The sequence below is a fragment of the Postia placenta genome (assembly GCF_002117355.1).
Source record: "Postia placenta MAD-698-R-SB12 unplaced genomic scaffold POSPLAscaffold_5, whole genome shotgun sequence".
Taxonomy (NCBI): domain Eukaryota; kingdom Fungi; phylum Basidiomycota; class Agaricomycetes; order Polyporales; family Adustoporiaceae; genus Rhodonia; species Rhodonia placenta.
Genome location: NW_020169836.1, coordinates 2,380,592 through 2,396,415, shown reverse-complemented (window position 1 = coordinate 2,396,415; position 15,824 = coordinate 2,380,592). Strand labels below are relative to the sequence as shown.

At 52.8% G+C, this 15,824-nt stretch overlaps 3 protein-coding genes across 3 annotated transcripts; 2 read left to right on the top strand and 1 right to left on the bottom strand.

The window, feature by feature from the left end:
* Nucleotides 1-674: 674 nt before the first annotated feature.
* Nucleotides 675-1,487, top strand: POSPLADRAFT_1099210 (hypothetical protein; the record flags this gene model as incomplete). The annotated part of the gene is made up of 2 exons (XM_024483174.1): nt 675-827; nt 879-1,487. Coding segments are annotated over 2 exons (762 nt in total), but the record flags the coding sequence as incomplete, so codon positions are not given.
* A 4,601-nt stretch (nt 1,488-6,088) lies between these two features.
* POSPLADRAFT_1139969 (hypothetical protein) lies at nt 6,089-9,722 on the bottom strand (the record flags this gene model as incomplete). The annotated part of the gene is made up of 11 exons (XM_024485108.1): nt 6,089-6,220; nt 6,280-6,322; nt 6,415-6,476; nt 6,574-6,732; nt 6,781-6,834; nt 6,885-7,076; nt 7,127-7,197; nt 7,372-8,221; nt 8,287-8,763; nt 8,827-9,514; nt 9,568-9,722. 11 exons carry the CDS (start codon nt 9,720-9,722, stop codon nt 6,089-6,091), a joined length of 2,883 nt encoding a protein of 960 aa, XP_024340546.1.
* A 1,468-nt stretch (nt 9,723-11,190) lies between these two features.
* On the top strand, nt 11,191-15,591 carry POSPLADRAFT_1055832 (hypothetical protein; the record flags this gene model as incomplete). The annotated part of the gene is made up of 10 exons (XM_024480692.1): nt 11,191-11,498; nt 11,554-12,370; nt 12,418-12,939; nt 12,997-14,241; nt 14,290-14,532; nt 14,583-14,636; nt 14,691-14,849; nt 14,916-15,029; nt 15,090-15,145; nt 15,198-15,591. The coding sequence occupies 10 exons, from the start codon at nt 11,191-11,193 to the stop codon at nt 15,589-15,591; spliced, it is 3,912 nt and encodes a 1,303-aa protein (XP_024340545.1).
* Between the last annotated feature and the right edge of the window lie 233 nt (nt 15,592-15,824).

Sequence of the window (15,824 nt, the reverse complement as noted above, 5' to 3'; positions counted from 1 at the left end):
TACGTTCTATGACCGGAATGCTAATCACGTCCAAGAGTCCTAAGTAGTCGATATACAGCCGAAACTGAGTGGTCAACACTAGGGATTTGGGAGGTCGTCGTGCGCCGTGCAGGCGCGCGTCGGCGAATGAGTGAATGGCACGTGACCGTGGCGGAGTACGATTCGGAGTTGCGGAAGATGCCGATCTAATGCTCGTTGACATCGTCGGTGGCGACAACCACAAACACCCTCCTCTCACGATGGACGACGACGTTGAAGTACTCGACTGGGGCCATGACGATGACGAGGCAAAACCTTCTGGCGACGCCCGCGACGGCTGGCGCGACCCAGAGGATGCAGAAGACGCAGTATCTCTCGGCGGCGACGACGACGACATGCAGAACTTCTACGCTTACCAGCCCGCCGACCACGATGGCACACGAGGTCAAGGCGCTCTTCAAAAAGCTGGGAACCAGCAGGCCTTCCAGCAGAGCAAGCGCGAACATCAACGCGAGCCATCCAGTGGCTCGTTGAAAGCACCCCCGCCGCCACAGACGCAGTCTACCAATACTCCGCAGCTTTCGCGTACTCAATCTCTGGGAAAACTAACCCATGCTCTCCCTCCTAAGCCTGTAGTCTCTGTGGCACCGTTCATCCCGCCTAGTCCGGCAGAGACGAGCACTCTAGCCAGCTCTATGGTACAAAGGGAGCGAAGGATGAACGGACACGGTAAGTCTGGTCACGAACTGCCACCAGACTGGGAAATCCGTCGGCCCCGGAATGGCGGGCAAGAGCAGTATTACTACAACACGAAAACGCACGAGTCGACGTGGACTCGCCCTGGACTGGTGAGCGGCAGATCGTCTCCAACCAAAGACAGAGAGAACGGCGCTGTGCAGGTCAGGGAGGGCAGGTCGCTCGAACGGCGTGGGTCAGACGCGAAAGCGCGGACTGATGCGCGGACTAACGAGCACACCGATGAGCTCGAAGGGCGGGCTCAATCCCGCAAGGAGCCGAAACGCAGACCGTCGCCTTCAAGCGGGCTCTCCTACGAGGACCGCCACTACCGACCTGGGGCGTCGTCGTCTGCGGGTGGTAGCTCTACGCAGCAGCAACCGCACTCCGACTCGTTGCCCGTACCTCGGCCGCCTTCTCCGCGATCTGTACCTGAACGTCGCCAGTCACATTCGGTTTCGCCGACGCGAAGGGAACATCAAGCGCAAGCCGCAAATACTCGTAGCCGCAGGGACGTGTCCTCGCCAAGGCTCGTTACGGATAGTACGTGGCGGGACCCCCAGCGCGACGATGTGCGGGAAATGCTGCAGTCCAGGCAAGTGAACACCCCTGAGCGCCGCTGGGGGCCTTCTCGTGCGGCGGAATCTATGACCGGTCGAAGTCCTGAAGATCGCTTGCGCGGTCGATCTCAACGCATCGATGTCGATCCTCTGCATCAGCTCCCGCCTAAAGATCCAGTTGTGCGCCACGAAGGTCTACAGTGGTCGGCTCCAAGTACGTTATCACCATCATCCCCATCTCTGTCGTGTCTGGCGGACGTACTCCTCCCGAGGTGGAGGACGTGCCGGCGTAGGTGTCTCGAGAAACCTTGGGAGTTGAGGCTTGTTGTCTACCGCATTATTTATCCGGCCTTTTCTCGTGATCGACACAAGGACGCTCATCATGGATTCCTCTTTTCCCCCTTCTCTATCCCCCCTTTGTCCCTTTCCGCTTTCTCCTTTTCATCTTGCAGGGCATAGATCACCGCCGCCTCATCTTCGTGAACCGTCTTCCACGGAATCACGACCTGTCCAAGGAGCTCCTAGTGCTGAACTTCCTCCGTCGGTCAACAATTATCCTCCACCGCCCTTGAGGCGTCAAACAAGCCGATTCGATCGCCCTGCTCCACCTGCAAGCGGAATCTCGCAATCTCGCGATGTTGACAGCTACAATTTGGGCGACTCAGTGCCGCAGAGAAGAGGTCGGGGTGCGCGATCGCCTGAACCAGTTGAATTGGACCCAAAGCGAAGACGAGTAGACAGTCGTTTTGACGATAATCCTCCCCGTCAACCACTTCCCGACGCATATACACCTACTGCCCTTCCCGAGAGACCAGATCCTTCGGCCCTCTCGCCTGGTGATCACTCACGTACGTACTCCTCAGCTTCCACCCTCGTGGCTCCTCACACCCACTCTCTGGCAACTGCCTTTCGGCCCCTCATTCCCTGTAGGTTCTAGAAAACGCCAGCCTCTCCCTCCGCAAAGCACGCGATTCCGTGAGGCGGCAGCAAGACCTCCGTCCGCGCTAGAGCCATCACCGACTGCTCCACTCCCTGCTGACTCTGGTAGAGCTGTGAATGAGACTCTCCCGTCACGCACCCATGACAACAGTATGCCTCATACATATACTGACGCTCCTAGGGACATACCCCCTCGCCGCCAACTTCTTCCTCATGTGCGTGATGCCGACGTCAATGGACGGAGCCGTGACCACCCGCCTCCAGCAAGGTTCCCACCGCCGCCTTCCAGGGCAGGTGCTCGGTTTGACGATGGTGGCCCTGCGCGGAGGGAGCGAAACGACATCGATGTGGATTCAACCACAAGGATGTCCTCGTTGCGGCTGCATGAGGGTCCCGCCAAGGCTTATTCTGGGATGTATGCTGACCGCCCGGGTTTGGATTCTCCAGTCGAGGCGCTGCCCAAAGGGCCGAGGGCAATGACCAAAGCTAACGCGGCTGCACCGTATCTGCCTTCTGGGCCGTCTCCTGGTATATCTCCGAGTCCATCTCAGTCGAGCTTACGATCGGCACAGCCTCAAGATCCTGGTCTGCTACCATTGCCTTCCAGGTCGAGGAATCGCCCGCCAGCGGTTGACCCGATGCAGGAAGGTTGGTCTGAACGTCGGGACCGGGCAGACTACAGAGCCCCAGCCATAAGTCCGGAGGTTCGCCCTCGACGATTTGAAGAGAATAGGAATGTGACATACGACAACACGGTTGATCGACATGGCCGACGGGCGGAGTCAGCGTTCGAAGCGGATCGTCAGGTTATTTGTTCTTCAGATCTATGCAAAGATATTGTCTCTCATTCCTTCGTACAGAACCCCAGGGAGCCGCGCGACACTGGACGATTTGGACCTCGTACTTTTGATCAGCCATCTACACCTCTTCTTGGCTCTGGTACCAACAGTGTCCCTATCGGCTCTAGAAGAGGTGATTCTCGACCCGGCTCATTACCGCCGCATTCACCTGCCGGCCGGGGTCCTCTATCAGCAACAGAGCGGACGGAACCTGCACGTAGTTACCCTGTTCGTGAGGATCAAGGTCCGCCCGCAGTATATGATCGTATGGTGCGGTCACCCCTTTGTGCATAGTCACCGCGGAATACTTATATCACTTCTCCCAGGATGATTTTGAAGGCCCTCCATCGTCTGGCTATCGTGATGAGGTGCCCCCACATCCTCGTTCGTTCTCCAACGTCAGTCGTAACGACAATCCAGTAAGATCACTAGTCTTTTTCTCTTCAGGAAGTGGAGATTCAACTTTGATGTTTAGGTTCTACTGCCACCACGCCCTGCTCAGGTGAATGAGAACTGTGACATTGGCGTTGAGCCGCGTCCACGGAATGTACCACTTTCCGACAAACGAGAACGCCCAGTGCGTTTGCTATTCTTCTCATTAAGTTCACGCCGATCTCATAGGCCGTTCTACTAGTCACGCTTCGGACCAGTGCAGCAGCCTGCGCAAGTCCCACCTGCGTCTGAACCCCGTATATGGATGACGCGCGAGGAATCCATGTCCCTCGAAATACGTACCCGAGACGTGCACCCGGCAGATGATACTAGGAGACATTCCGACCGTCGCCAGCCTAGGGTGGAGAGCACCTCCCGACACCTACCAGAACAAGTTGACGCCGACATATCTCGTCGTTTCAATGGTGTGATCGGTCGGAGCGGTCGTGATGAGGTCATTACTCGCTCCGGGGCGATTGAAGAGCCGGCAAGGCAGCGGCACCCATCTGACTTCGCCACGTCTGACCATGAACCGCCTGTTGCGGTAGACGCTCGTCCCCATCCCTCGATAGCCAGCCTTGAAAGGCGACTGAGCTCTCATTACGACCCCAAATACGCTGACCAGCAATTTGGGGGCGATGCTCTATCGGTATCTCTACCTCCTCGGCCCTTGGACGCGCGACCAGCCTCTCCTCGTGTCGATGTCAGGGATGCACATGACCGTTCTCTACACCGTGATATGGCCCCTGCTAGCTGGGATCGACCCGAACGGGCGATATTCAGAGAAGAATCGCCTCCCGCTGCCACCAAGGTTCATCCTGATCGCGCACGTCTTCTGCATCATCCACCAGCGCCTCCTTCGGAGCAGGAGATGATGAGAACATCCAAGCCTGTGCGTATACGACGCCCGCCACCTATGGCTACCAAACTCCCTGGGGACTCTGGTGACATGTCCATCACTGGACCAGAGTCCTCGGGCAGCCGCGAGCACCCACCTCCAAGGCTATCTGAACCTGAACCCCAGCTGAACGCACGCCCGGGCTTGCCTTCGCGGGCGTCCCTTCTGGACAGGATATCAGTGAACCATACGCAACATGTCTCGGGTGATGGATTATCGCCTTCATTGTGGGACAGGGTGGATTCGCTTCCTAAGCGGCCGGGTGAAAATCTCGATGCTATGCGGTTGGACGACCCGATGGATGACTATGATGGAAGAGGCGAGCAGGCATCGAGAGGCTCCCGTGGTGGAAAACGGCGTAATCCTAAGCGAGGAAGGAGATGAGAATGTCCTAATGGTAATTCAGAGTTCCGAGGCGAAATGGGTTCAGATGTTGCGTTTTCGCTGTATATTTCAGTTACATGCTTTCAACAACGATCTTGATGTGAATCGCTATGGTCGTGTTGCCTAAACCCGTCACCACCCTTGCCGTGTGTAGCAGATATAACTTACGCAGTGAAGAATGTCTGATACCACTTAAACCATTCGAGATGCTGCCGTAACAAGGCGTTTCTAATACACATGATCTCTCCACAACGCTAACAAGGGCATTATGACCTATGCACACTACTAAGGCATGCAACTAATACAAATATCTCTATGATCCCACGAGCTCCGAATTATATGAGGGACGCAACCCTTTGCTACGAAAACTCAACTCGCTCGCCATCTTTAAGATTAAATGTGAGCCTTTCTGCTTGTGGCACCGCCAGCCTGGGTAGAGCTTTCTGCGTCAATCCTACTTGTGGTGGGATATTCAGCGTCGACCTTATCCCTTGCAAGACGTCCAACGTGTACGGAAGATCGAGATTGGGAAGTATTATTTCCCAGAAATCTTGGATATTTGTCTTGCGGCTGCGTATACGTCTCCTATCCCCGGGATTTACGGGGTTGAAGCCATTCGAATGCGAGCTTGTCCTAGGAGATCTGATGTCAATAATTCACGGTGTTCCAAGCGGCGAAGAGATACTTACATATGATCGAACAGACCTACTTGATGGAATGTCCGCCCCTGACACTTGCCGAGGAAAGGGCATTTCAGCACATCTGTCGGCTTTCCTCCAGCTTTCTCGTCCCAAATTTCAGTAAACTGCAGCTTCCCCCCAGTTCCCTCGTCCCAAGCGACAGCTACAGTTTCCGTAGATATCATGGGTGCTGTTATCTGACGTGTGGAAATCCTTTTCGACTCCTGCCGCGCTCTCGTCAGTCTTCTTACTGCAGTGACGAGTGTCGCCCGTGAATCGGCGGTCGTCCCGGAGGGAGAAGCTGTGGTAGGGACCGTTGCTGGTGTCGAGTTGATTGCATTGCCACTCTGATTCCTAGCGAGACTGGTGATGCCTATTGTGTTTGGCGTCACCGGCCATCTCGATCCACTCGCGGAGAGATGAGAAGCCAAGGCGCTCATCTATATCAATGTCAGCTCTAAAGGTCAACCAACAACGCAGAATCTGTGTATTACTTCTTCCATCGTCGCGGGACAATGCCTTGAATCTGTGTCACAACGGACTCGTGCAGGTATCCGACCCTCTTCTAAAAACGTTTTCAACCACTGTCGTCGTTTATTTTCCCTGGCACGGAGGGTGGCATACAAATCTGCCCATTCCTGCCTACTTGTTAGATGCAACAAGCTTTCTGCTGTATTGGAAACAAAGAAAAGTCGGTAGGTTCGCACGCAGATTTTGACTTGGAGGCTTCCGCTTGTGGCTATCCGTGGTGGAGAAATTAGGGGCCGTCTCGTCCTACGTCAGAGCAGGATGTCTTAAGAGACTCTCTGCGATTCTGAGGATTGACTACATACCGAAGTAGGAATGGCCTGCGAAGATGCGAAGATGCGGGAAGACCTATGGTACGTTCATCCTATCATATGACGGTCAAACACCTGTAAAATTGTTCTGCAGCGCTATGACCTACTTTCATGAATGATGTCACATACGCCTGCCAGCGTCCTGTGACGACTTCGCAGTCAGTAGAACCGGAGTCATCCTTTCCGAGAAGCTGCATTGTGATTCGCCGATTTTCAGGAAGCTGTTATGGGAACGTACCCGAACACTTTGTTAAATCTGACGGTGCAGGGCGATCACTAATTGCTTACCCAATCGATCCTGAATAGGTTTTCGTCTGGGCCCACGATGCTTTCTGCATTGCGACGTGCATGCATCTGATCCTGCGCTGTGAGTAGAGATATCCCTCTATCGCGTCGGAGCAGATGCAGTAGTTGTTGACTCGCTGTGTCCGAAATCGCGTGTTGTGCCTTCAAAATGGTCAGTGGTTGTTATGTTGCAGTGAGCTTTAGGAGTACCTGCTTCACTAGCGATCCAACAACTTTGTCCGCAGTGAACATGATGTAAGCCACCTAATAAATGTCTTGTCAAGTGGTACTTCAGGGAGGTTCAGACAAATCACCTTGAGCCCGAACAGCGAGTGCAGCCGTTCTTCAAATGTGGGCTGGTCAAGCTCTGCGCTAAAGAGATTTTTACACAAGACCAGGAGCTCGCGGTAGCGGTTTTGGACACAAGGTTGTAGGCCACTTTCACTGGTTTCCTCATCGAAGCTCTTGGACAGCATCTTGAATGAGGCCAAGCGGGAGTATGTTATCTGCGGATAAGGGGCGTTGTCAGGCAGGTTGTTACTATCGACTGTTTGACTAACCTCAATAAGCCGTATGAGGGCGTAAAAATATGTATTGCAGAAGAATGTATAACGTCTTCGGGACCATCTAATCGATAGGTCCGAAAATGCACTGGCATTGGATATTGCCTCCCTTGACGACCCGGAAGACTGTCGTGACACAATCGTCCGCAAATCGCCCAGGACATCCCTGTCCACATCTTGTATGCCACGCGAAGGCTCTGCGTGAGATGGAAGCACTAATAAAAAAGGCTGTTCTCACCGCTGTTCTGTGGATTACATGATGCATCCATTGTGGTGAGTTCTTGGGCGAAGAAAAGGGATATGAATGTTCGCAAAAATGTCTGGATCCTGTTTTTCTCAATTGCGTTGATCGACATATGATCCAGGTATGAGAAAGACAGTTCGAGAGAATCCCCGAGAATTGTCAAGTCATCCATAGCATATCCTAGTTGATACTGTGGCTTCAGACCACCCCGTCGCGATTCAGAAGTAGATGCACGCCTCCAAGCAGCTACCTGCTCGTCTTTAGCCGCCTCGATTTGACTGACAAGCGATCTAGCTGTGAGTGCTTTCTTTTCGACGACCTTGAACGAGATGGCTTGATGGTCTAGAGACTTGTGGTAATTCTGTGCATCTAGCTCTCGCCATATCTTGTCCCACGCAGTTTGGGCCCGCCTCCATTCCATGAGTTTAGGCTTGAGGCGCTCTAATACAGGAGGAATCGCGTCCGCGGGCCTCTTGTGTAATTCCTGGTAGACTGCCTGACCTGCACTCGAACCGTAGAGCTTCTTGAGTACCCGCAGGTGTATCCCTTTGCCGTAACCATCGACATTGGGTTGAAGTCTGAAATCGCGCCTCGCAATAGAACTGAGCTGCCCTAGCTTTGTGTTGAGCGTTTCAAGGAGCTGAATAGTGCGCTCAAGTGCGAAGATGTAGAAATCGTATTCGTGCCGCTCTTCTTCGCTGCGGTGCAACGCCTCCTCATACACGTTCTTCTTGTGAGCTTGGAAGACCGTATCCTCTGTTGCAAATGTAGGCTGCGAGGCCCATTCGTCATTCAGCACGGAATAACATAGGTCGTCCCGACCAGAACATGGCACGCCAATTTCCTGTGACAGATTATCAGCAATTCTAGTAGCACTGGGTTTACTAGCAGCGAAGATAGAGTACTGACGTCAGCAGGTAATTTACGGTAACTCCCATATCGGCTATTCAGCTGGTCAATGCTAGGCCTGTCAAGAACTGCCCTGGGCTTGAGCCATACATGTTCAACTGATGCCGCGCTCTCTGCCCAATTTGACCAGGAGAGGGTCTCCTTGAACTGTTCGAGAAGCTCCCCTTCGCCTAGAAACGATCTACTTTCGCGCACAAGCCACGCGGCATCAATGACATTTTGTGTAAAAAGGTTCACGAGTTTGAGAAACTCGTGATATGTTTCTTGGTTTCCCAACGCCTCCTTAACACGGCTGAAGAAGGGGTCGTCTTGAGAGGGACGGATAGAAGCGGTAGGCGTGAAAGAACGAAGGAGTGGGAGAGTATTGAGCAGTGCTGGGGGGGTTTCGAGCGTGTCGTTGTTGGCAAGAGACGGGGGCGCAGACAGAGACACATTCGAGAAATCTGTACGGCTGCTTTCCTCGGCGGCGGATACTGTCTGTTATAAGGAGCGCCAAAGTCAGCGAGGGGGGTCGTGTGTGGACATTTAACACGGCTATACCTTGCCGTACGTGCCTTCTGAGAGGCGCTCGCTCTCGATTTCTGAGTGACTTCGCTTTCGTTTGGTGGCCACACTTGCATCCACGGCCGATACAAGATTCTGTGCCATATTTCCGCCAGACGAGTCGACGGTTGTTTGATTCGATGCTATAAGGTCTCTGAGAACCTTCCGGTGTGGATGGCCCTTCGGCAGGAAATTCAAGAACTCCCTGTCAATGCCTGGGAAGTCCCGGGATAGCCTTGCGATGCGTCGCAGAAATTCTGTTTCGGAGGAAAAATGATTGTCGCTACTTGTAGAAAAGTCCTGTGATTCTCCTGCTACCGATGCTTGTAAACGGAGCGCCTCCAGGAATTTTGCATACTTTGCCGGGTCCTTCGCCGTGTGGGTTCTGAGGTACTGGGTGAAAGAGAGAGGGGTCTGCAGGCCCGTTCCACCGACATGCATGGATACGTCGTTGTTCAGTGAGTAGAGTACGTCCAGAGTGGGGTTATAGGCATGGTCTAAGGTGGTATTCCCCTTCGCAGTACGAGTTATGACGCTCGTTGGAGTCGTCACCGTGATTGTAAGACCATCGACAGTACAGCCGATCTGGTAGCCTTCCGGAAGGAAGATGTTGAAGCCTTGAATCAAGTTTGGATGTCCCTTGAACAGAGTTGATACATTTTCAATCACGGCCTCCGTTCCCACCCTGTTCGGATATATTGAAAAACGAACAGTGTTAGGTTGTATGTATGCACTCACGAGCGACTCTTAAAATCCTTGAGCAGCTTAACAAAGCGCTTGTAAGCATCAGGGGTCCCTTGTAGTGCCACCTTCACCAAGCTGAGGAAGACCAACGCGTCAGTCACTTTCAGTGGTCTTCGCCGGGAGGTCTCTCCCGCATCGGTGTTCGCCATGAGATTGTCGAAACACAAGTGGAAAAAGCCTATTTATTAGCGCGATCGCCCAGAGCTACCACAAAATAAACGCATACTAGGCAAATGCCCAACTGCGTAACGACAGCTGTCTTTGTCAGTAGCCACATTTGAACAGACAAGACAACACCAACCTTGCGGCTTCATACGTCAATAAACACTTCAACGTTCACCAAGGTGCTAGCTTCCAACGAGCTGTCAGCTGATATTCAGATTCGGATCGTGAAAGGAAGACAATCAGAGAGCTGTTGGACGAGAATTCAAGAGCTACCTACTCTTGAGACGTTGCTACTAGAGAGTATCAGGGGACCGGTTATGCAACTACCACTGATTTGTTGCTGCTGCGTATGCGATTCAACTGCAAATCGGAATTGCGTATATGAACCAACGAACACCTATAAGGTGGCACGTGGGCGCTACATGCCTCATCGAGGCGTGTCATTGATTTATGATGCAGGCTCCGTTCTACCGCCTCAGAGTGCTTTGTACGCTCCTACCTTGATGCGCGAAGTAGCAGCATAGGAATCGTTAAGTCGTAGAGCTTCGGGCCTCGTTCGGGCCTCGTTCAAGTTGACTTAATACCAACATTGCAACCTACTGCTCTGCCCGATGCTGGAACACACATAGAATCCCGAATACGAGGGTGTGCGTTGAAGTTAACTAGTCGTGAGCGGCATCCTCAATGGAGTGTGTCGGCTAAGGCCAGTGAACGGTGGTATGTACGTATTGATCACTAGAATTTATCTCGATTAAATATTTGCTAGCGAATCGCATGCACCGCTATCACTTTGCATTCACCGTATCCGGCAATCTGCAAGCCAATGCGTACAGTACCCAGGCTGGCAAGCCAAGAATAATGAAGACTTTGCTGTACCCAATGGGTTTATTATGTGCGACGATGGTGACTATCTGGGTGATATAGGTGCCAACTGTTCACACTCACTCGTGATGTCTCTCGCTAGGATGCACTTGTTGACGAATTTGAAGCAGAATCATCTCCAGAGACATACATTAGTGATGAAGCTCCGAGAATCTGTAGGTCAAAACGCATGATCCACAGATCACAGGCGAAATATGGCAGATTTGGCATGAAGATCGAAATCTGGACCCGGGTCTCGCGGTAAGTTTCCTTGGTACAATCACCATCCGCTAATCAAATGAATACGATCAGCCGTGCGAGAACGTCGAGGTCCGCAGCTTTCGTGCTTCAGGCGCGCTTTGTCGGCGTTGGCTTGTAAATCTCGCTATGGTTATGTTAGATGGGTCACTCACGCCGAGACATGGTCTCTGTTGATCGCGTCTGGTGATGGGCTGCAGAAGAGTTGTTGAACTTGTTAGCGCGTCGCGTGGCGCGACGCAATTATACGCATCACGTGGCCGTCATCAATGACCGCGTCTCTCTGGCGCTTAGCATCTCGTTGCTCGCTGTTCAGCTCAACGACTAACTGCTATGATCGACGACGGCGTGCCCGTTGTCGACGAGACATTCGACGGCCGGACTCACAACGATGACCCTGATAGACGCGTGCTAGCTTCAGCTCTGCCAGTCGGGTCCTCAACAACAAACCCAGATACGCAGCCACCAATGCAGGACGCAGCGGCCGGTACCAATTTGGATGTGGAACCAGGACATATAGATAGGCCGCTGAATGTGACAGACGCGCTATCATACTTGGACGATGTAAAGCAGAAGTTCCAGGCGAATCCGGAAGTGTACAATCGGTTTTTGGACATCATGAAGGACTTCAAGAGCCAGCTGTGAGCCCTGTTTCGATATACCTCTCAACGTTGATGACACTTCATATCTTAACAGTATTGACACTCCTGGAGTCATTGAACGCGTGTCTAATCTCTTCCATGGCCACCCTACTCTTATACAAGGCTTCAATACATTCCTCCCAGCTGGCTACCGCATTGACTGCACCACAGACTCCCTGAACCCGAACACAATTACCGTCACAACGCCATCAGGCACAACGAGACAACCTACGAATGGCCCATTCGCTTTTGGCCCGGCGGCCTCCAATGTTTCCGTTCCAAAGGCCGCACAGCCGCCGCCACCATCTGAAGCGGAGTCTTCGCAGGCTCCTCCTGTGAACCTGGGACCAGCTCTTGCGTACATTCAGCGAGTCAAGACACACTACGCGAACGAGTCAGACAAGTACCGGCGCTTCTTGGAGTTCCTCACCCCGAGGCCGGGTATGGGCCCAGGGGCAGGGCCGTCTAGCCACGAGGTGCGCGAGCTAGAGCAGTGGGCGGTCGCATTCCTGTCGGCGAGGTGTGCCCAGGGCGACGTTGTGCAACGCATTGGGAAGCTGTTCCACGACGCACCGGGGCTCATGAAGGACTTCATTGAGTTTATACCCGACAAACACGCACAGGAGATGGAGCTGGCGCGACTTGCAGAGCTTCAGGAGACGCGGAAGATGGGCACGCCTGCAAGCGAAACCAAAGGCTCAAGGCGGAAGGGAGACGCCTCTTCTGTTGCTTCAAATGCTGCATCAGGGTCGGGTGTACCCCAGAAACGGAGGAGGAAGCCAGCCGACAAGGATAAGGACAAGGACAAAGACAAGGATAAGGAAAAAGAAAAGGAAAAAGAGAAGGAGACTCCCAAGCCAGCCCCGAGCAAGGTCAGAGTGTTACCTTTGACGACTACGGTCATTCTAACATTTCGTAGGCTAAGAAGGCCCGAGCAGCTCAAATCCACCCAAACGAGACTACCTCTCCCTCGCTCTCGCAACGCAATCCTGCTGCTCCTTCATCTCCTCGCCGACAAGCTCACGCGCAGTCTTCGTCTCACATGCAGCACCATCCACCACCACCTGCTCTTCCACTTCCTACTCCGGCTGCTACCGCACCAGCACCGCCGCCTCCACTCAGCCCTGCTGACGAGACACAATTCTTCGACCGCGTTAAACGGGCACTGGACAATCGTGAGACCTACAACGAGTTCTTGAAGCTCGTCAACCTATTCACGCAAGACATCATTGACACTGCACGGCTTGTGCGCGAAAGTCGATCCTTCTTAGGCGATGGAGAGCTTATGGCACAGTTCATGGATATATTGGGTTGGGATGAGCGACGAGATAGGATCGCAGTGGATGAAGACATCTGGACAAGACCAATGGCTGCGCTGGATAGGCCTAGTCGCAACCAGCTTAACATTCGATATGGCAGCTACAGGCGACTACCAATGAATGTAAGCTGCAATTCGATTTTCTCTAGGTCGTCGTCAATGATGTCTGGCTACACATAGGAGGTGAACGTTATATGTTCTGGCCGAGACGAGATGTGCAAGTCAGTTCTCAACGACGAGTGGATCTCACAGCCCACATTTGCTAGTGAGGATGCCGGCTTCCAGACGCACAGGAACAATGTTTTCGAGGAAGCCCTTCATAGGAGTGAGGAGGAGCGCCATGAATACGACTTCCACATAGAGGCTATACAGCGGACTATTAACATGCTTGAGCCGCTCAATAACAAGATTGCGCAGCTTAGTCCTGAGGAGCGTAGCACCTTCAAGCTTAAACCCAATCTAGGCGGAGTGGGCAAAAGCGTTCATCTACGCGTGCTGAAGAAGATCTACGGGCGCGAAGCAGGTTTCGAGGTATACCAAGCTATGCAGGACGTGCCAGCGCTCGCCATCCCCGTAGTCTTGTCGCGGCTCAAAGTCAAGCACGAGGAGTGGAAGCGCGCGCAGCGCGAATGGAACAAAGTGTGGCGGGAGGTCGACGCGCAAAACTATCATAAGTCTCTTGACCATCAAGGGGTCACGTTTAAGGCAGCAGATAAGAAAGTGATCACCGCCAAATTCTTTGTCAACCAGATCGAGGCGGCGCGGGACGAGCAGGTGGCGAAACGAGCCGCCCTCATTGACCCTCTTTTTGCGCGGACACGCCCACGGCACCAGCTGCAATTCGCCATCGATGATATGTCCGTATTGCAAGACGCCATCAAGCTCAGTCTGTCCTTCCTCGATCGCACGCAAGGCCAGATAAATTTCCAGGACAGGAAGAAGATCGAGACGTTTTTGCGGTCGTTCATGCCGCTATTCTTCGCGCAAGACGCTTCAACGTTTAATTGTGTATTCGTACCGCATCATGAGACGGCAGACAGCGATATGGATGTCGATACTGTCGTTGATGAATCTGAAGCTCCCAATGGCACAGGCAGCGCCCGGGCAGGTAGAAACAATCGGAAAGCGAACGGCGCAGGATCCTCTGGAGACCTACGCAAGAAATTGCTCAAGAGTGAACAGGCCAAGTCCAGTCGTAGAACCCGTGCACACACGGGGTCGCCGTCGGCATCTCGTTTAGGATCGCCTGCGGTATCCGATGGGATGCACGTAGAAGAGAATCAGGCGAGCCCTGTGGTAAGGGCAGACTCAAGCAGAGAGCCGACACCAGGACCATCAGTCATTGGCTCTGAAAGACCTCGCGCACGTCGAAGATACAGCTTCTTCACCAATACAACATTCTATGTGTTCTTTCGCTTGCTTGAGGTAAGGGCACTTCAACTGCGAGAAGTTGTGAGCTCATGTGGATCGTAGCTACTCTACTCAAGATTGAATCACTTCAAGAGCCTGGCAACTAAACTTGCGAATGGGCCTTCGGCCTCACACAAACCGAATCATGTCGCAGCTGATGTTAGCGTCGCAAGCGATGCATATATTGTCAGCAATCCTGCTTCCCAGTTCTACAGCTTGATGTTGGAGTCGTGTGAGAAGCTCTTCGACAACGAGATTGAGCAGCATGCGTTCGAAGACCGTCTTCGTTGGATGTTTGGCTCCAAGGTCAGTGTTTCAAAATTCTGTCAAGCAAATAGCCCTGACGCGTCCGCTAGGATGCCTACAAGATGTTTACAGTCGATAAGGTGGTGGGAGCAATTATCAAGCAAGTGAGCTACTAACTCATCATCCCCTGTCTACTGTCCGAATCTGACTGTTGACAGATCCAAAATATATTGTTGGATGCGAAGAGTCAGGATCTCTTTGATCTGTTGAGTCGAGAACGAGAGATCGCATCGCCTACCACCCAGGATCAGATCAATGCTCGCCGCAACACAGAGAGAGTTCTTGGTCCGGATGAAAATCTGTTCCGTTTGGACTGGGTACGTGCCCTCTCTGATATCGATGTGGAGGCTTCACGTTGATGCATTGCTTACCTTACGCATCAGTTACCTGAGAGTAAACTCGTGACCGTGCAGTTGCTTGGGACGGATGATTCCAGTATCGACGACTCGGAGGTACTCACTGGACGGTGGCAAGCATATGTCGAGGCATTCGTATCCGTGAGTGATAGAATCATAGTTTCTGTCTGTCCAAGTCTTGACCCGAAAGCAACTGCGCAGGATGAGCCAACTCAGGGTATCGTCAAAGGTCCTATCCGTCGGCCATTTTTGGGAAGGTCAGTTTTGTCATGGAGACCGCCTTCGCGCTCCCGCTGACCGTTCTGGTAGATCCTCGCGGTTACCCAAGTCCGAAAGTGCTCTCCCGGATATTGTTGCACATGGCGGCCTCGAGATCAAGGTTTGCGTGCGAACATATCGGCTATTTTTCGTGTCCAATACGGAAGACTTCCTCTTGCATGCTTCAAGTCGAGACGAGCGTGAGCGCTACCGTCGACAGATGCAAGTCACGAACTCCAAACGACAAAAATGGATGAAGAAGTATCTTGCGGATCTCGACAAGACACGAAGTTCTGTGACGGACGACCCACCTACGGCTGCTCCACTGACGACTGTAGAACGTCCACCAACAGGAGAGATAGACGCTGCTTTATCTACACGGACTAAGACATACGATTCTTCGCCGAAAGATCCTGTCGATGTTGATCATAGTGTACCTTCTTGAGCCTTTCTGTGTACCATCTTATGTCTTCTGCTGCATGTACTCCTTGTATACCATGGCTACATCATGCGGTTGTAATAAATATGTCGACGTTTTCTCCGCTCAGGCGATCCTCTCCCACGTACAGGACATCTTACACCTCATCGAACATTTCCTTTCCGACCAACTTCAGAGCGTGCAGGCTGACCAATGTCCGACTGCATATCAAGAAACCCCCTCTTCCGGTCGATTAACGC